Source organism: Montipora capricornis, chromosome 6, assembly GCF_036669925.1.
Source record: "Montipora capricornis isolate CH-2021 chromosome 6, ASM3666992v2, whole genome shotgun sequence".
Lineage (NCBI taxonomy): Eukaryota > Metazoa > Cnidaria > Anthozoa > Scleractinia > Acroporidae > Montipora > Montipora capricornis.
The window spans coordinates 12828665-12849623 of record NC_090888.1 but is presented as its reverse complement, the minus strand read 5'-3'; the positions used below and the strand labels follow the sequence as shown (position 1 = coordinate 12849623).

The 20959-nt window shown below is 39.2% G+C and overlaps 1 protein-coding gene across 1 annotated transcript in view; it reads right to left on the bottom strand.

The window, feature by feature from the left end:
* LOC138051544 (vigilin-like) overlaps positions 1-20959 on the bottom strand; it is a 29988-nt gene that overhangs the window by 4593 nt on the left and 4436 nt on the right. The window contains exons 3-16 of the mRNA XM_068897763.1: positions 20330-20551; positions 19490-19690; positions 17890-18199; positions 14224-14435; positions 9366-9470; positions 8763-8841; positions 8059-8198; positions 6616-6834; positions 6146-6232; positions 5775-5906; positions 4819-5037; positions 3188-3409; positions 1806-2312; positions 45-284 (exon numbers count right to left, since the gene is read on the bottom strand). Coding sequence (XP_068753864.1) covers positions 45-284; positions 1806-2312; positions 3188-3409; positions 4819-5037; positions 5775-5906; positions 6146-6232; positions 6616-6834; positions 8059-8198; positions 8763-8841; positions 9366-9470; positions 14224-14435; positions 17890-18199; positions 19490-19690; positions 20330-20551 — 2895 coding nt within the window. The remainder of the gene's footprint in view (positions 1-44; positions 285-1805; positions 2313-3187; positions 3410-4818; positions 5038-5774; positions 5907-6145; positions 6233-6615; positions 6835-8058; positions 8199-8762; positions 8842-9365; positions 9471-14223; positions 14436-17889; positions 18200-19489; positions 19691-20329; positions 20552-20959) is intronic.

Sequence of the window (20959 nt, the reverse complement as noted above, 5' to 3'; positions counted from 1 at the left end):
CTATCTTTCCTATAGTGTCCTAATGAAAAAGTGAAGAAACCTACCCGGTCCTCATTCTCTGCCTCAATCTCAGCCACCTTCTGCTGCAGGGCCTCAATGGCCTTATTCACCTTGGGGCGTGTACCCACAATGGTGACCTGGTCACATTCTTCTCTGGAAGGAGGTATGGTGATGTTGACGTCACATTCGTCCATCATCTGCCGGACATTGACCCCCTTGGCGCCAATAATGAAGCGGTGATAATCGAATGGGATATTGATGACCTCGGTGACGGGAACAAGATCCTGGTATACAAAATATAGTGCGACGGTGAGGATACGTCACAAACCCACAGTTTCATTGTGTGTAAAGATTTAAATACTTGCTCAAGTAATGGTGAATATACACACTCCAAGCACATCTTTGTAAAGAGATGTAGGAAAACCTTTGTCAACGTTTCACGTGGAGTATATATTTTACTTTATCCACTGGAAAAACTTGAGTTATCCGGCGTAGCGACCAGTGACCCGTTTCCCGAAAGTTCAAAACGTTTCGGGCCTTCTTCGGGTGTCAATTCTAACTGTATTGTGAAAACGGAGAAGTTTTTTTAAGTCGTAAAACCTCGCAATAATTTTGCTTTTTGGTATCTTGACAACATGTTATAAGAGCAGCATATCAAAACAAGCGGATGGCAATTTCATAAATGGCCTTTCCGGCACGAAACGTTATCGGGAATCTCGAGAAACTGGCCCCTGGTTGATGGACAATAGACCAATTCGGCTAACTCAATGTTGTACCCAATTCAAATCTTTTGGGAATAAAACGTTTTGTTCCAAGTATTTCCATCTCATTTAAATGTGAATGATTCATTGTCATGCAAATTCAACACACAAAGAATTTTAACCCCGAGAGATTTGAATTGGGTACAACATTGAGTTAGCCGAATTGGTCTATGAATTGACCTACTACAAGAAACCAGTAGGAAGCCTAAAGTGCTGCGGTCAAAAATCACTCATCGTTTTTCTTCACATTTTTAAAGCCTTTGCGCTGAGTACTCGAAATGCAAGATTTTATGCAATCGTTTCAAGATAAACTGTTTTATTTTGACAGCAATTTTTTTCATTTAGCGGTCCGCCATTACTTGGTGTGGTTCTGACAAATAAGCCCTCAGAGAGCTGGATCGAGGAGAAAGTGACGTCATTCCCTCACTAGCTTAAAAATGCAGCGTGTGTGAATGCGGCTTACTTAGTACGTAGAACACGAATTTGACAATCAGAGGCCAGTTGTTCCAAAGCCGATTAACGCTAATCCCAGATTAAAAGTTTACCAAGGAGTTTAATTCTCTAATCCCAAATGTTGTAAAACGCTGATATTTGGCAAAATTTTACATTGAAGGAGTCAATCTTGAAAAGAAAAAATAACCAAATTAAACTCTCAATGAAAAGTTGAAAAAATTAAACCAAAGCTTACGCTTATCCTGGATAAGCTCCTGTTAATCGGCTCTCGAACAACCGGGCCCTGAAAGCCAAGTACTCTCGTGTTGCACACTAATTAAGCCGCATTCACACACTTCATTTTTAAGCTGGTGAGTAAATGACGTCACTTTCTACGCGATCCAAATCGCTGATAGCACTGAAAATAACCTCGCCCCGAGTAGTGCGAAGGGTGGATAGCGTTTTCCACCTTTTGAAACAGCCGAGGCCCGGAAGGAAGTTTTGTTGACAATAGGATAGAATTTGTTTACCTAATCGAACCTTTGTGTTCAAAGTAATCGCTGCTCAAAACCTATTTGCCAAGGAAAAAAATAACAAACAGAGCGAACATACCAACAAAGCTTGCTTGGCAGCCTCAGCGTTGTCCTTGGGACCAATGATGGTAATCACATCGCACTTGCGAGGGCTTGCAGGAGGAGAAGTAGGCTCGTCACCGTTTTCCTCCACAGGCGAGGAACTGCCGTTCATCATCCCTTGTCCTCTGTTGCCGGGGTCTCTGTCTGGAAACTTAATCTGAACATTGTGCTCTGACGTCACCTTCTGGACATTGACGCCCTTGGCTCCCATAATGTTACGATGATACTTCTGTGGAACAACACATTCTAAAGAGACCATGGATTCTAGCTCTGCGACGATTTCCAGGATCCTCTTCTTGGCACCTTCAATGCAATCTTTGGCTCCCTTGAGGACCACGCGGTCAGATTGTACGCCATTTCTTGGGAAGCTGACAACAACGCCTCCAAAATCTTCAGCAATGTCACGTAGTTTTTCTCCTCGCTTGGCAACAAAGTACTTGTGGTGCTTGGGGTCCACGTGCACTTCGCCTTCAACAATGTTGTCCTAAGCGTACAAAATTGTAGAAAATTGCACAAAAAAACCTCTAAACCTTAGCATAAATCTTCTATATATCTACCATAAGCCGTGTTTCCCCAACAAATAAGATTGAGCAAGATGAACCAAGCCTATGATATGATTGATTAGAACTAATACTAATAGTAATTTCGCAATTATAGTCGCTAGTCATTGGCGTCAACGGACTTCCGAATTTGGTCAACGCACGTCGGCAAAGAAATGTACCAAAATATAAAACGTGCGGGGCGTCGTTCGTAGAAACCTGCAGAGTATTTTCACTCACGTGACCAGCAACCTTGTTTTTCCACCGAAACAAAAGAAAACATTTGCATGATAATAGAGATCAATTCCCGGAGGATAAGTTGGCCGACGTTCCATTGTTTGGGAAAACCAACATGGCTGCCGTGACGTCACGTGAAAACACTCCTTAGTTTTTGGAAGACCTTTGACAGCAATGACCAGAACCAGGATGCTGCCCAGCGGTTTTCGTTAAAACAATGGTGGGTACTTGGTGTCTCTTTCTATTGTTTCAATTTTTTTCAAACAAGGTATAAAACGTTCAGTAATTATACAATTACGCTAACCTAACCCTAATCCTAACCCTGAAGGTTTTACCGTGTTTAGATAATTTTGTGCAATAGATAACCACTAAATAACAAAATACGGTCAAGTATCTACCAAAACAATGGTTTGCTGCCGGTGCTCAGTCTCGCGGGTTCAGAAAACCTGGTTGTGGTCATTGCTATTTAAGGTTTCTTAGTTATTCTGTCGTTCACGTAGACGTCCCTGGACAAGGTCGCTAACAAAGCAGGAGAAACCGCACGAAGACTTCTTTATAATTAATTAATTAAGTCTTTCCATACCAGATCTTTAATTGCTTTCAAAAGCTCTTGTTTAGCAGCTTCGACGCCTTCCTTCTTTCCAATTATTGTAATCAGTTCCTTATCATCATCACTTGGAGTCGGGAACACAATTCTCGCTCCAGTGCTCTCTCGTACTTTCTTGATGTTGGCTCCTCCTCGACCAATCAGAAAGCGGTGATGTTGAGGTTTGGCACGGATCTCTAATGTGTAACTGTTGATTTCCTGCGGCAAAAACGATGAACTATGAAGTAACGATTTATCTGAGTCTACATTGTGTAAATGTGTGCTAGTTACAAAAGAGCCATTTCGGAGTTGACTTCCTTGTCCTGTGATGTGAATTAAAAAGTCCTGGAACTTTGACTTCTTTTGTAAATTCAGTTAATAGGGAGTTAAAGACAAAGATGGGGAGTTAAAGGCAACGACAACGACACAGAGCAAGAATACAATTGGTCAAAAAATGAAAAAAAACTCGTGCAGCGTGAATTTCCCTGCATTTCTTTGCCGTACTCCACAAAACAACAACGTGAATTCCTTACATTTTTAGGTTTTGACGACAAAAGGTCCTGAGTTTCGACTTCTTTCCTTTCCGTGCAGCTAAGTAGCTTTAAATACCCGTAAAACGGAGCACTGATGGAGAGGGGGGAGTAAAATGAGCGCACCGTCGACCTCAGGTTTGTCAGTTGAATTACTGTTTCGGGTTATCGACGTTAAATATGGTTACTTTACTTTGAGCATACGACAACGAACTATCAGAAAGACGTGATCTTGAAGCGTTGAAAAAAAAAATTCTTATTTGGATGTAAAGTCGTGCAGCTCGTGCGTTTTCCCACGCATGCAGCTTCGATCTCATTTTTGTCCATATTTGGGCATAAAATAGATCAATTTCGATATATTAAAATTCAGTCCGAAACAAAAGGCATCATCTCGAGGCTCTGGGGAATAGATATAAGGATTGTATGAGTTTATTTCCCAGAGCCTCGAGATGATGCCTTTTGTTTCGGACTTAATTTTAATATATCGAAATTGGTCTATTGGTGTCCGAAAATCCCAAGCTTTGTTCCAAGGAAAAGTGTTGCCAGTTACACGCTTCAAGGTCACGTGCTTCTGGAATCATTCCTTTTCGATTTTTACTTTAAAACCGTCCGTTCCCACCCAGCTACAGGATAGTTCGCCCGTATTGTACAAAGTGAACAAGATGGAATAATCGCGAATAGGGATTTACCGAGGACAACTCCCATTTATGGTCGGAGGGCCAGCAGTCCAGCACCGTAACATGCCACCAAGTCAATACATCAAGTTTCTATTGAAGCTATTGTTTACATTTTTGTCTATTTACGCGCGAATTTGCTTACAGAAAAAAAAAAACGACTTTAAGAGCAAATTGTAAACCATATTTAACGGTATCTCTAAGCTTTTCAGCTTTTTGGCTTCAATAATCAACGAGATGTTGGCCATCGAGAACTGAGAAATTATTACAGCTTGAAGAACCAACACGCATCTTTCTCTCCTTGATTTCTATGTTATCGAGAAGATGCTAACAGGCAAGCAATAGACTCGCTCATATGAAAAACAATTCAGTCAAGGTAGAGATTCCTTTTAAAACTTGTTTTAGTAGAAATAAAATATCCAACCTTCTCATTTAAGATTTCCAGAAGCTGTTTCTTGGCCTTTTCAACATCATCCTTCGGTCCACGGATAAGAACTTTGTCACTGTTGCTACCTTCAGGTGGAAACTTGATGCTGACTCCGCCGCATTCATCCATAATAGAGCGAATGAGCCGGCCTTTGGCACCAATCACCGCATTGTGATGTTTATGTGGAATGCTTATCTCCATCTGAGTTACATTTGCCTGCAAAAATCAATTAATGCTAATTTTAATTAATCGTTCTGACAGCATTGCTTCTGGTTTTGATGGCAATGGTGCTGGTTTTGAGAAGGAAAACCAAGGGGGTTTCATGCATTTTACAAACAAGGTGTCTCTGGAAAAAACAACCTTTACTCAGGCGATTTGTTATAAAACGTTGGCCTGACCTTTTTTTTTTAAGATTATCCCGATGTAACTTGTTACAATCTTGTTCCTCTGTCCATCCACGCATTTTTCACGGCTGTTGCATTTCTTTAAATGTTGTTCTACACAGTTTTATAGTGATTATCATTCAATTCAGGGTTACCACCACCACTCTACCATGAAAACAAAAATTCCCCGACTTTTCCCTGGCCAAAGGTAATCTTCCCGGACATAATCTTCAGATTTTCTAGTAATCCGAGAACAAGAAATGCCAAGTTTAATAATCAGCCAGTTTAATAACAGTAAATTTTGCATTGATGCGCCTAACACACAAAGCATGTACATGGATAGCAAGGAAACATCTTTTGAGTGGTTTTATATCAAGAAAATTTATCCAGATGAGAGAAATAAAACTTTCCCTGACTTTTGAGTTCTAGAGCGATATTCGACCAATCCACCAACCTTACTCCCTCCTTTACCAAATACTGTGTAACAACGTGATCAGTGAAATTATTCTGCCACAAAATAAGTTAAGACTAGTCCTACTTGAGGAGAAAACCAATTATCGCCAGTCTTACCTGCTCGTTTTGTATGGCAATAATACGATCACGAGCTGCTTCAACTTGAGCCTTGTGTCCAGTGATGACAATCAAGTCACTGTCACTACCTTCAGATGGCAACTCAATCTTGGTATCAGTTTCCTCACGAATCTATGACACAAAAGTAAACAACATCGTCATTGGTACAATCCTTTTGAATAACATCATTTGAAAATTTGAAACAGGAACTGCTGCTTTTCAAAATAAAAATAACAATTTAAGACTTAATCTTTATCTGACTGGAAAATTTGGAGTTTTTCCAAGGCGAAGATCAGCTAAACATCGCTTCCCTTATGCAACAACAATTTTAACTCTAGGAGGTAAGCACAAAGAAATAGCGCACACAGTACCTTCTTGATGGTTGTGCCACCTCTGCCTATGACATTCTTGTGGAACTGTTTGAAGACTGGAACATCAACGCGGTAATTGGCAGCAATCTACAGTTAAGTAAATATAGATTACTTAATGGTTAATCAGCAGCAACAAATTTGCATCCATTGAAACAAGTGAATAAAAGTTGCACATATAAACCAAACATGAAGAAATTCGTTTATCATAAAAGCACCGAGATAACTCGATCCACGATCCACTCATTGCTAAATGACGCTGTCAGCAGATGATGCAAAAGTTAAAATATTTTGGTTACTAATAAAAAACTAACTGCTACGTTACTGGGCCGACAATATTTTTCACTTGTGACAAAAAGCAGAAAATTGGTTCTTGTCCACGATAAGGTGACGGCAACAGTTCAATACAGTGGTTGGATTCATTGTCTTTAATTTTAAGTTCTTTGAATGAACATTCTCTATTCACCCCTTACCAATTCTGAATTCATTTTCTTGAGCAAGGTGTATACACTGTCTACGTCTTCACGTGGTCCCCGCAAATTCACTATATCACTCTTCTTGCCAGCATCCGGGAAGGATATCTGTACTTCAGGGTATTTGTCACGAATCTCCCGGATTTTCTCTCCCTTTGTGCCAATGATTGCTCGATGGAAGCGCTGTTCGATGAGCACATCTTTAGTCTTCTCATTTTCCTGAAAGACAGAAAAAGGGTCTTCAACTGTCTCTACACCATAATTTTTTATGCACTGTAATATCTGTCAGGGTTGGACTTTATCAAATTGGCCACGCATTTTCCACCCAAGACCAGCAACCTGCAGAGACAGTCTGCAGTGTTTTTGAGCTTATCTCAAAAGCCAAAGCAAGACCTTCATACAACAATTTTCTTTATTTGCCCTCCAAAATTTCTCTTGAGACTTGTGGTCCCAAGAGAAAACAAAAACAATGCTTATGCAAAATTACAATAACATACAAAAACCACTCCCCATAGGGGCTTTTCAGGTGCAATGAAAAAATGAACGAAATGACAGAGCACAACAACTACTGTTAAGAATCCCAACTGGCCGGAGACAAACCAGTTTGGCTATTTACAAGTGCAGCCGAGAAGTTGAACCAGGGACTACCAGGAACAAATTAAGTAATGATCCGTGTAAAGTGGATAGCAATTTCCTTTGTTATGCGGCAACGGGGCTTTCCCCAAATAGGAATGTTATCATTTTCACACAGAGAATGCATAACCCTACAGGAAGGCAGTTAACGCAATAAAATTCATTTACAGCCCACTTTGAAAGGGTGTTTTTTTGTGTTAAAAGATTTTGACCAATCACAAGAGTTGAAAACAAAAGCCAAGAAACGTTTACAATTTTACATGTTCCCCACATACGATTTCTGGGGAATTCATTTAAACTGAGACCAGATGAAAGATGGAAGATGGTTGGAAAGTACATGTAAGGATGAATATGATACTGCTTTATGAAGTTGTTAACCGTTTGCTGTTTAAGCCAATCAGAAGTAAGTACAGACAATAGAAAAGTTATCACCTTTTTGCATACCAATTGAATTCCAACATGTTCGTTGCCGTTGTTGCTATCTTAAACGACTGGTCAGAAGAGTCTTGCAATAGGGAACTCCCAATCTCAAGGCAAGTGTCCTAACAACTGCTTCCAAATTTTGGAATGCAAACAAAGAGTATTGTATCTTTGAAATGGGCCTATTATTACAAGGGTTACCTAAGAGACGTGCATAACAAAGACTACCCCTTGTACATTTTCAAAAGATGCAAGAGTGTAACTAATGTCCTTATAAATACAGCACTTTCCACTCATTTATTCCAAGTGCCCGGACTGTGGGTGACCCTAACACTTCCAATAACATCAGTTTTATCGCTTGATAGGATGAGTCAGCATGCATCTGCTCACCAGTTTCTTCACCATCTGCAAAATTTCCTCTTTGGCCAGTGCAACTCCCTTTGGTGATCCTTCAATCCTCAAGATACTGCTGTGTTCAATGTTTGATGGGATCAAAATGGATGTTCCAGTTTCAGTCTTGATACGGTTCACTTGATTTTAAGAAAAAGAAAAGGAAAGTTCTCTTATTTCCGAGAAAACAGCATTGGAATGAATCTATGTTAATTAATTTCGGTGTACGTACAGTCCCCATTTTTCTGCTTTAAAAAATCTACTAAAATTCTGGACTAAGTCAGCGACAAGATTTTGGTTCTGTTTTTATTTATCATGGTGAACGGCCAGCAAAATTGGTGGGACCGCTACAACGGCATCAAAATCTTAATTTTATCAAATAAGTCCATAAAGGACAAATTAGCACAGTGGGCAGCTTGTATGGCTTACGTTAAAGCACCAGCACTTTGTCAGAGACATTAGTCTACTCTTTTCTGACCTCCCAAAATGCTTTACTATACAGACTGAAGCTCTTTGAGAGATGAATGTAAAGCAGTGCAAGAACAGACATAGATGAGTTTAGAAAGTGACTCTATGTACATTCTCTCTGGCTCTGCCATTAGACAAAAAACTCTCAATTTTTGAAAACTGAAGCGACCTGTGCAGCAATAAAAGTATACTTCAGAATGAATTAATTTTTTCGCACACACTGCAGCAAAACCAACCATTTGCTCCATTCTTGCCAATGATGTGAGGATGATACTTGTGGTCCACAGTGATTTCTGCATAATCCATTGAAGCATCCTGCAAAGGAAAACAACAACTCACTTATACGGACGATGTTATTACCTCTCCAAACACTGTTTTATTTGATTCAGCAATGGACCGACCACTGGAACAAAAGATCTTTTTGTTTTGACAGCTAATAAAGTTCTGTTTGATACAGAGAGAGTTTTAGTGTTATGTTTAGGTGAAATCGCACATCTGAAACTAACGTGCAAGAATCAGCTGAAACCTAACAAGTTTCTTTGATTTTTGGCAAAATGCAAATTTTGAAATTCAGCTTAACATAACTTGCAATTTGCGGTAAATGCAAGGCATTGCTGAATCCTCTCATAACAACAGGTGACATCAATTAACACTTTCTGTAGTAACTTCAATTTCCCTAAACTGCAGTAACCAAAATAATTTGGGACTTAAAGAAATTAGGAAAGGCTAAAATTGAGCCAGTTCTGGCAGGAGTCCTCGTACGAAGTTTGGGGGTAGCGACCCTTCAATTCAGTATCACAGACACAGTCAAACAACCAAAACTATGTTTATCAACTAACCAATTCACGTATGAATGTTTCAAGAGATTCCTGTGCCTTTTCCACTTCCTGTGGAGGTCCCTCAAGTGAAACACTGTCCTTCTCATCGCTAAATTCCACATGAACCTGTATTGGAACACAAATTATTTTTAATTTGTCAACAGATCCCCGAATCAGTGTTATGCTCTGAGGCCTTCTTGATAACCCTGCATAAACCAATACTATATTTATCTTTATGCTTGTAAACTCTATGGAGTAGTTGTGTTTAAAACTTAATTTAAAAGCACAACTAAACCAAAGTAAATTAAAACCTACTCCACTTAACAAAACCTTCCAGCCTAAAATTCCCACAATAAATTGAGTGTTAAACATTTTATGTTAGTTTAATGAATGATAACAAAGCACTGGATGTCGTATTATTGCACCCAAGGTATTTTTGTTGTGTATAGCTAAGGATGGAGTCCATTGATCAGGCATGACAAAAAGGTTGCCCGATAGCCTGGGACTTGTGGAATATCGTTTCAGGCTTGCGCTTTCTTATCACGGGTTGCCCGTGGTTCCAGGAGATATCCATACCCCACCAAGGAGGGAATTGGAACTTCCGAGGGGGTGGGGGATCAGAGGCCCAGGAAATTCTAGAGGGAAATGGGAGTTGGACTATATAAATCACTTTCCAATTCGTATGCTACTTACTGATCTGGTAGATCATTTTTAAGAAATAAATAAGTTCAACTATATAATTTTTGATTATTTTCATCTACAACAGTATTTCTTTCTTCCAAAAGCAGTATGTATGCCAATCCAAAAGAATTAGGCAACTGTTAGGCCAACAAAAACTAGATTTGTCACGTCTGTAACGGTGAGAGCCACTACTCGTTACCACTCTCCGTAATTTTATAGAGACATGACCGCATAACAGTAGGCTTGATTACCAGCCGCTGTTTCGAGAAATGAGCAAGCGCTCCTTCCCGAAATCACGGATGGTTGTGTGAGATGAGCCATTGTTAATCTCCACCACAGCCCGCACAAGCAAATTTGTATACAACACATGATTTGAGAGAATCTGGAATGAAATCTTTTGGACTAAAAATGTTGCACAGTTTGTATGGAGAGAAAATTACTTAACATTTAAAGGGAAAGTACAGTCTGAAAAAGGTTTTGTCTAAATTAGGAGAACTTTTTCCCAGTAAATCTAAAATACCGTAAACACTGGCATATAAGCTGCACCTTTTTGCTCAAAATTCTCGGATCAAATTGGGGATGCAGCTTATCTGCGAGAACATCTAGACACCATGCCATAAATGTGCATAAATTAACAAGTTTAGCGAACATTCTTAAGTCTGTATAGACCTGTGCAGCAAATTAATAAGAACTTCATAAAACAATACCACATTATGCATTGATCATTGCTTTTGTGAGTTTGGTGGCTCCTAAGAGCCGTTTTTGTTTGAGCTTACACAATGATTAAACCTTCTTCGTTAAAAGATCTTTTAACCGGTTTAACACTGCCTTTCTTGAGCAGGTGAACTTCACTCAGCAGGGAATATCCATTCCACCACAAAGTTGTTTACAATGTCGATAATGGCCCCTCACTTTGACAGAAATCGATCCACCAACGAGCGAGAATGCCTGGTTACTAAGCTAAAACGAACCGAAACGTTCGTCAGGTGTTGTTTCACGTATTAAAATTCTACGGGAAATGGACAGGAATGAAAAATACTGTATTAAAAATGCCAGAGAAAAATCAAATTTATGTCCTAGTCAGATTTTCATACTATTAGAGAGTCAAAATTATAGGTAAGAGTTTGAGTATTCTCTGTTTTAAATGTTAGTGAGTTAATACGCGGGTTGACACGTGCAAGAAACTTGAAGAAACAGTGCATTTACATGTAAGACACTTTTGTTAAGACTCCACTTTGGATTTATTTTGATTTCTTTCAAATTTTTTTTTTCCAAAATCTAAGTTGCTAAACTCGGGGTGCGGCTTATACGCCGGTGTTTACGGAAATTGCCGTTTTGTCCAGTTCCCTGTTAAAATGTGACAAGAGCACTTTGAAGTCGCCTCTTTCATGACTTGGAGAGCACCATCTTGGATATGACATGTTATGACGAAGCAATGTTGTGTGACCTTTCTGCTTTGAGAAATTCAAATGTAAGATGAACTATGGTAAACGGTCTTGTGGACATTCAATAGGCAGTAGGCCATGTAGGCCATAAGTGCGACAGAAACTCAAGTCACTAAATACTTAAAGATTTTCTAGTCAATCTAACAAGGCAGCAAAAATAAGCCAAAGCAAATGTAAACAAGACAACAACCTTGAAAATGCGACAAAGAAATATTCGACAAGCAGACCTTTTTCACTTTCTTCCTTCAGCAGCAGCGGTCTTCGATGCTTCAGTAAATGTATTCATTTGCTTTCACACGAGGAAGCGTTTAATTTAGAAAAAGCCGACGAAACTTTCAGATGTTGCTCAACACATGTAGCAAGGCTTTTTCACATCAACAATTACCACTGTTGGGGTGTATGCTTTCCATGGGGATGAAACTAGACATGTCTATACTTAAAAACACATAGAAAATTTTAAAAAACAAAGCTTACACTGGAAAATTTAATTTAAAGGAAAGTTGGCTGGAGAAAATAAAACGTGGATGGATTCCTCAAATGTGAAAACTTGATGCGATATTGTCTGTTCGGGTCTGTCATTTTACCAAGGAGGACTTCAAGCAGGAACTTCAGGTATATGAATATTGGTCTTGGTGACATTCGCTTCATACAGAAATCTCAGTCAACTAGTCCAAAATATCATTACATTGGAGCGAGAAAACTGAATCAAGTCATATATAGACGACTTTCATTGTTTTGGGCTAATGAACTTAACTTGAAATGTGGTTAAATTTTGCTAGCAGTATAGACTCTACTGAAACGATTTACTCTTACCATTATTTTGATGGAAATATAAAAATCGATCATTTTAAATTGTTTTGAAGTTGTAACAGGGATCTCGTAGAAAGCCACGGTAGACAAATTAAACTTGATTTCCAGGCATTTATTTCACAGCAATGAGCACAGGATAGCACTGCAAGCTCTCTTTTGCTTTGTAAAACTCCTGCATATAACTCACATATAAACCCTGCTTTACGACCACGAGGTAAATCTGTTCAGAGGTGGAGCATATCAATAGTTTAGCCTCTGGATTAAGATTCAAGTATACAAAGCATTGCTCCCCTCGCCTGTGTTTTTTCTTTACATCAAGTGCATTTAGTCATCCAGAGAAATCCTTGACTATTGCTACGTCATAACTTCGTTTGCATACACAAAAACAAAGATGGCGGATTTCAATTTTCACATTTAGTCCAAATGAGTGGTCAAGTATGACAATACAGGTAAAGAACTTTCGATTCAGAGAAACTTTTCCAGACCATACTTTCCCTTTAAATCCTTGCAATACTTGCTGATAACAGATGAAATTTTCTTTCTAGTATAACACGAATAGAAACCGATGTAAGGTAGTTTGTAAAAATGGCAGTTGGATACATCATGTTTATGGGCTTCTCTTGTAGTAACATCACTTGTGATATCCAGACCATTTGGAAAAGTCTTTCGAATAAGCTAATACAAAACTTTGTGTCATATACACTTTAATTAATGTTTGCTCAAAAATCTTTTTTTTTTAATTTTCTGCATGGAACTGAGGGTCCAGGCTCATGCCAACAGAGGTATGTCTTTTCAGTCCTTGGCCATTCCTTTGTCTCATGTAGCGTTGTCTCACTCCTTGGGAAAAAATTCCCCACGGTATTGTTATTCAGAATACTGTGACAAACTTGTTTACTTTGTAGCCTGTGTTAACTGTGTTTGAATAAAATATTACTACACAGTAGGTTTTAGTTGTTGTTTGTTATTTGCGATTGATGATCTTCAAAAGGTGAACAATTTTTTTTAGTATGTGCAGCATGCCAAGCACATTTGCTTTTCATTCAAGATAAAACCATTTGGGGCTAGCACCTTGGAGACTTGGGCGAGTAAAATGAAATTACAACTTGCCCAAAGGCATGGTTTTCAAAAGCCGGCAGCCGGCAAAACTTGCCTGCTATTGCATGTGACCTCGCTGCCTACTTTTCCTTGGAAATTACATTAAATTTTACCGATAACATGAGAAACATTCAAACAGAACATGACCCTTGGATCGGGAAACTTTTGTTCATAAAAAATAAAAGATACACCTCAATTCTGAGGATTTTCGGAAGCAATTTCCGTTTACCCGTCAATGTCAAAGGCAGTGATTGAGGATCGAGCACAAACATTTTTGAGTTAGCAGTCCAGTTCTTGGTGTAAGCTGCCTGATTTGCTAACTACATTTGAAGCGTTACAAGACGACATCCACAAAAGGTCTTTTCGGTCACGACATATGAAATACATTGCACGCAGCTGAATAGAATGCAAAGGAGCCCGGGGGATACGTCATGCTATTTTACTGTCTTTTCAAAACCCAAACCATGTCTTGCCGTCACATGAATTTCAAAAATTTGGAGTATTCATGATAAAAATTTAATGATACAATTTTAGTGTTGAGTTCAATACACTACTTTGTGCTAAAGAATGCAGGAAATGCACTTAGGACACCCAAATTTCAAAATTTTCCCAGGGGGAGGATGCCCCCACACCCTCCTACAAGCTCGTGCCTTTGGCCCTCAGGAAGCACGCCTTCCATGCACGTTGTCCATTCTCTGCCTACTCCTCAAATATTGTCCCCTACTAAAATTCTTAAATTGAAAACCCTGGAAGGGCAAGCTCATTTGGAAACTCATGTGTGATCTTCAGTGCTGTATTTTGAAATTTACCCAGTAACCCTAACTTTAACCAAATTTCTCAAGCCCTACCTTAGGTAAGTCTTGGGTTATTTTCCGTATATTTTGTCCTTTTCTACCAATGATGAACCTGTGCAGCCAACGAGGGGCATCAACCTCAGCAGAAACTACACTGCTAGCTTTCTCGTAGACCTGTGTCAAGGCTCTTCCAAGCTTGTCAGGTTCTCCCCGCAAAGTAATGGTTTCCTGGTCACTATCAAGGGGAGGCATCTCCACAGAAACACCTGACGAAAACAAAATTAACAATCAACCTTTGCCTACAACTACCATGAATTATATGTACTTTATTATTTTCCTTTCCTCCAATTCTGTTGTCCAAAAGAGTTCAAAATGATGAAGGTCAGAAGGAATCTGAAAGTGGCCATTGGATTACATGTAAAACCAAAACGTTGTGAAATTTTCTTTTAGACTAGATGCAAATATCCCAACCATAAGAAGCATGCAATGCCAAGAGAACAGTCAAAAGCTCTGATTCATGTGTACTATATTACTCATATATTCTACATACTACATGTGTATTACATTACAGGGCAGGAAAAAAATTTTGAAATCCAGTTGTGCGGTGGGCCACTTACATTTCAGTTTTCGGTTTCTCCCCCTAAAACATCACTTGCCCAACAGGTGCACAATGTTCATGTTTTTACTGGAAAGTGTCTTTAACAATATTACTGAGGCTGATTTCTCTTGCTCACTGGACCACCAAAATTCCATTTTCACTTTGACCAAAAGCAAAACTTACTAGCTGCAGGCAAACTGACCTTAGGCTAGAGTTTTTCCTGCCCTGTGTTACTCATAAATAAATACCATATTACTCACTTTATTTTATCACCATTTACTTGGGAATTACTTTGGGACCAGGCATTTGGCAAATTCACCCAACTGTACTCAGGGGAGCAGGGATTGCAGGGCCCCAAATTAACGAAAATTAAGTCGAAATTTCGTAAATTTTACTCGCAAAACCATCACGCTGCATTGTGTTGTCAACCGTTTGGCAAAACAAAATAGGAAGCCACAATGCTTGTGTAAAGAAACCACTGAAAAAGGTGAACGATCAAAGGAATGGGGTTGTGCACGTAACATTGTAGGAGCAGTCGTGGCGCAGATGGCTAGTGTGCGGCTTTCAGAGCGAGAGGTCCCCGGTTCGATCCTCAGTGACTTCAACGTGGGGTTAGACTTTCCTCTGATCCGTGTAGCTATAGCTTTAAATCCCCAACGGAGCACTGACAGATACCAACCTCGTAGCAGAAGGGAATACCGACGTCAAATAAAGTGACTTTACCTTTATTACAGCTAAATTAAGCTACAATTACGCTATCTTCAGATTGAGAGTTAAATTTTTGACAAGAAACAATATTGTCGACACTTCTTTATTTATTTTAGCAAAAGTAAAAGCAAAGTGGTAACTGCTAACCCTTTTGTTTCGGAAAAGCGTATGTAAGGTAGGTGAAAACAAGTCCAAATTTTGCGACTTTTCCAGATATGTTAGTCGCAAAGGCGAAAAATTCAGTCGCAAATGTGATTGTATTGTATTGTCTGAGCCCTGGATTGCACAGTGGTACAGTGCTGCTCAAAAGTAAGCTAGCACTATCTGTCGAGACGAAAGTCTCGTCTCTTCTCAAGACGAGTGTCTCGTGTCGAAGGACTGGAATTTTGTCTTGCGTGAGAGTTAAAAAACTGTAAATGTATGTATAAACGTAAACTTTCCAAAGATTAACATGTTTACGAAGAGACTCCAAAAAGAAACAGCTCACACCAAGGCTGTGCTCTAACGGTGTCCGGTCACCTGAGACGACTAACATTTGGCTTCAGGCGAGTGAGGAAAATTAGCCGGTCATCTGGCCGGGAATTCTGGCGTTTTGTATTTTGAGCATATTTTAACATGCTGGTGGTTACAGTTTACAAAAGCTCTCAGAAAATGTTTCTTTTACGAAACAATCGGTTCAAAGTCTGTTCGTCGTTATTTCACACGCAACATAATTCATGACTTTTTGACGGCTGGCGGCCACACAGATTTTGATTCCTTCTCAAAAAACAGCCAAGTAAATTTGACACTTAAGCATTTATTGGTTATAGTTCTAAAAAAAGGTGTTACTTCTGCTCAGACGGGAAGCAGTGCAATTTATTTTTATAATTATAAACCAGTTATCACAGCCTTATGCAAATTTAATATTTTTACTACTTCGACTGCTGCACCCACTTGGCTAAAATATATTTAGGTTATGGTTGTTTCTCCCCTGTGCATGATAAAACGAAATAAATAAGCTAAAGATATCATGTTTTTTGTTGTTGTTTTAGAAACAGAGCAATCCTGTGTTGTCTTTGGTGTTGTGACAAATCATTGCATGTCCTAAACTTAGATACACTTCGCCTGAATCCAAGAAAAGCTCATTCAACTAAACATCTTACTGACAATATCCAGAAAAATACTCAAGTTTGCTCAAATCCACAACAAGCTCATTCATCTTAACATCCTAATGATGTTAGGCAGTGTGATGTGATGTGAGGAGGCTGTGTGGCCCAGTGGTTAGGGCGCTTGCCTTGAGATCCGGAGATCCCGGGTTCAAGACCCGCTCTGACCACTCGTTGAATTTGATCCTGGTAGTCCCTGGTTCAACTTCCCAGCTGCACTTGAAAATAGCCAACTGGTTTGCCCCCGGCCGTTGTTGTTCCGTTCCATCGTTTCGTAATGTTTCATTGGCCCTGAAAAGCCCCTATGGGGAGCGGTCAATTAAGTATGTATTGTATTGTATTGTATTGTATTGTATATTGGCAAAAATACTTAAGTTCTGTGCTGTAGTGAGGATTTTCATCCAGATCAAGACGACTTGTTTAAAAAAACAATAGCTTTTGGGCCGCTGTCGTTTCATTGTTTCACAGCAGTTTTCACAGAAAGCTCCACAGGAATCAAGCGGCATTGATTCGCCTTTTGAAAATTTGTTTCAACCTAACGAAGCAGTCAAAAGGTTTACCTGTATTAGACCCAATTGCCTTGATCAAAATTACATACACCTGTCACTATCTTTCCTTTTTTTTATTTTTGAACCTGAAAAACATCGGCAGCATGGCCATGGTGTATTATTATGAAACATTTCAAAGCTTGGCTGTGCTCTAAGGAAAATTTCAAGAAAAGACAGAAGAGTCCTTCCCAGGGGTTTTGGGGAACACAAGCAAATTTTTAAAGGGAACAAGGAACCCCCCCCCCCCCCTCCTCCCCTACCCCAAGGGAGGGACTCTTTTCTTGTCTTTTCTTGAACTTTTCCTTAGAGCGCAGCCAAGATTGATTGAAATGTTTCATAATAACGCACCACTACCAACAGCACTCTTCCATTAAACTTAAGAGTGCAAAGTTGCACACTCAAGTTTAATGGAAAAGTGCTGTCGATAGTGGTGTATTTGTATGAAATATTTCAATGAATTCAACAGCAATGGGCAAAAAACTTCCATGAAACCCCATTCAACAAAGATAAAGTATCACTGGGCACTTGCAGTGTGACCAGTGAGGTTTTAAGTGGCGATTATCCGCAAAAATATTCACCTTCTTGGCCGACCACTCAACTGCACCTGTCTGTTACATGTAGTTTGCAGATTTATAATTTTCCTTGTTTTTCACCTCATACGTTCTAAAAACAGATGTCTAATCCAAAATTTTCTGACCACCCCGGAAACTTATTTCCTTACCGGTCATATTCAATATTTCTTGCAAAGTTCCACCACGAGGGCCAATGACATACTTATGCTGTGACTTCTTCACCTCAATGGAAACAGTAGTAGTCTTGCGCTTCTTTTCCTCATAGATTGCCAAAATAGTTTCCGTAGCCTTCGCCACACCCTCTTTCTCTCCAGCAATGGTGATCTCATCTTTCTGAACTGATGGTGGAGGTATGTTGATGCGTGCTCCAGTCTGTTCCATGATTGTTGCTGCATTGGCACCAGAGATGAAAGGATGGTAAACATGTTCAATGTTTAGTCGTTCGAAAGCCAGTTTAGCCTGAAAAAAAAAAAAAATGTCATTTAATAAAGTAAGAAGTAAAATTGAGAACAAACAATTTCTAACCAATAATTAAAGCAGTAATTCAAACATTCAATTTGCAATTCATAACTCAAACTTTCAATTCGGCAATTCGCAGGCTTAAATATAAACTCTAACAATCGATTGGCGGCTCGAAGATCCAATTCTGGCATTCAGTAATCTTGACACTCGATCAGTACAACTGTACTTCAGACATTGAAACATTCAACATTCAATTTGGATATCCACACATTTAATTTGAACATTCTGCAATCTCAGCATTCGTTGGGTCTGGGTACAAGAAAGTGTCTCGGGCCTCTCTTGGTCTACTTCGTGAAAAGGGCGCGAACAGTTTGGCGTTCATGGTAAATCTTTCATCCGGTATTAAAGTGAGAAAATTCTAAGTCCTTTTTTTCATTTTTAATACTTAATAGTGATGTTAAAGTTTCTGATATAAGTATAATCTGCATTATTTTATCGAGGCGGCATATTTTGAATCAGCTGGAAGTAAAAACAGTTTGAAGTAAAAAGGAAAAAGGAAAGCAACTTTATTTAAGTGTCTAGTCGTTCTACCGCTGGAGCACTAATTGGGGACACTGTAAACATAGACGACCCAAGCTCACGTTACGGGCAAGACGTGACTGTCAAAGTACCACATCAGCGACAACACTGTTCTAGACTTTTTTTTTGGCCTCGTGACGCGAGCATTTGTTTGCTCTTTTGTTCCTAAATTACACCTCAAGTGTTGTTAAAATAAATGATGCTCTTTTACGGAAAATTGAGATTAAGTTTTGTTTTGTTTTTTTGGTGTGCAGATCTAGATCATTTATCAACTGGAGCCAACAGTTCCTACAGCATACCAATTCCTCGAGACGTTTTCAGATGTGATCGATGGAGCTTTGACAGCCCATATATTTTGATCAATGAATCAATGGGCATAACAGTTTCAAAGAAATTGATCATTTCAAGTACGTATTCCTGGGGAGGGATTAGACTTTATTTTCGTGCAATTTAGAAATCTGAAAGGGTACTGCAGCAGCAATTAAGAGGCAATATCGAATATTAATTGTTGAATATTAATTAGCTGGACCCCCAAAATTTTGCAATGGACCCTCTAATTTTCAAAAAGGGGTCCAGAGGACCTCCAAATTTGAAAACCTGGATACATCTCTGGTTAGTAAATATTAAATAAATTAAAGTTGACAATGAGAGGGAAACTCGAGTTGGTTCATTTCAGGAGTTAATGGTTTAAAGAAATGGAAGAAGTACCTGTTCATCAGAAATGACTTGTATTTCATGTCGTGCACTGTCAACCCCTTCCTTTGTGCCAACAATTTTGATGGTATCCGATCCATCCCTTGGCATGGTGATTTTCGTTGCAGTCTGCAGCTCCAGCTGTTGCAAAACTTTGCCACCTTTCCCAAGAATAAATTTGTGATGCTCTCGCGGAATCTTCATCTCTATATTCGCCTGCAGAGAAATAACAAACAGAATGCAGGGCATCTGTATATTAAAAGAAACAATCTAACTTAACATACCATTTCAGATTGCAATTCACAATTTTAAAGTGCTCCTATGTTGACTAAACTAAGTGACCAAAGTTTTAAGCCTTAGTTTGAAGAAAAACCTAGAATTTCCTTTTTAATGGTGTGCCATTACTAAAGTTCTATTAAAATCTTGAGAGAGCATCACTAATTTAAGAATTCAATGCATGTGTATGTGGCTGAATTAAATAAATTAATATGCAGCATGGGAGTTTTGGGCTTCCAGTTTAAAACTTGTTTTTTGCTCACATAAGAAGCTGCATTCAAAAGCTGAGATTTAAGCTACTGAGTAACTGACATCACTTTTCCCTCAATCCAACCCTCTGAGCTCCAATTGATCAGATTTAAATGTGAGTAATGGTGGACCTTGAAATCCAAAACTTACACTCAAAGTAAACAGCCTTTGGACAAAAATCAAAGCTCAAAATTCAGCCAGTTAGGTCTTCAGCAAACAAACTTTCAAATTAAGTCAGAATAAAAAAAGAAAGTGGTTTTCCATCACCGTAGCACCTTAATTAACAAAACATCCAATCAGGAACCAGATGTCACTTCAAGTATAACATACCTGGGTTTGAAGTTGGGTAAGCACCATGCGCCTGGCTTTGGCCAAAAATCCTGGTTTTCCGGTCACCATGATAGTCAAGCCTTGATCTTTACCAGAACTGACTTCAATTGCTGCTCCAGTCTTTGCCATGATATCACGGCATATCTCTCTCTGGCGGTCATCTCCGAAAGCATTTTCACTTGGTTTTTTGTAACGGCGCTCTTCCAAAGGAACCCGAAATACCTGCATTTTCAAATGAGAAAACCCGATCAGGCAGATCCTCCCAAAACAAAGGAAATAACGTGCCTTGATCAGCCAACTGAAATCAAGATCACAATAAAGCAGCCAAGAAACGTTTTGAATGCTTTGTTAGAAACATTTTGGAAAAGTAGAAAGAGTAGAAAAAGGTTTGGAAATTTGAAGCAAGCAAAAGTTGAGATGGAGAACTCTTGTTCACTGCGAACGACTGTTACGCATTTCTTCAAGCATGAAACATGCAAGTTTTTCCACACAAACCATTGCATTACCACTTTCATGTTTGTGCATATGTGATCAAGATTTGTTTTGGACAAAAACTTGATTGTTAAGGCTTTTCGCTCGTTCAGTTTTGTCTCATGCAGTCAGTATTTGACTGCTCAACAGAATGGATTT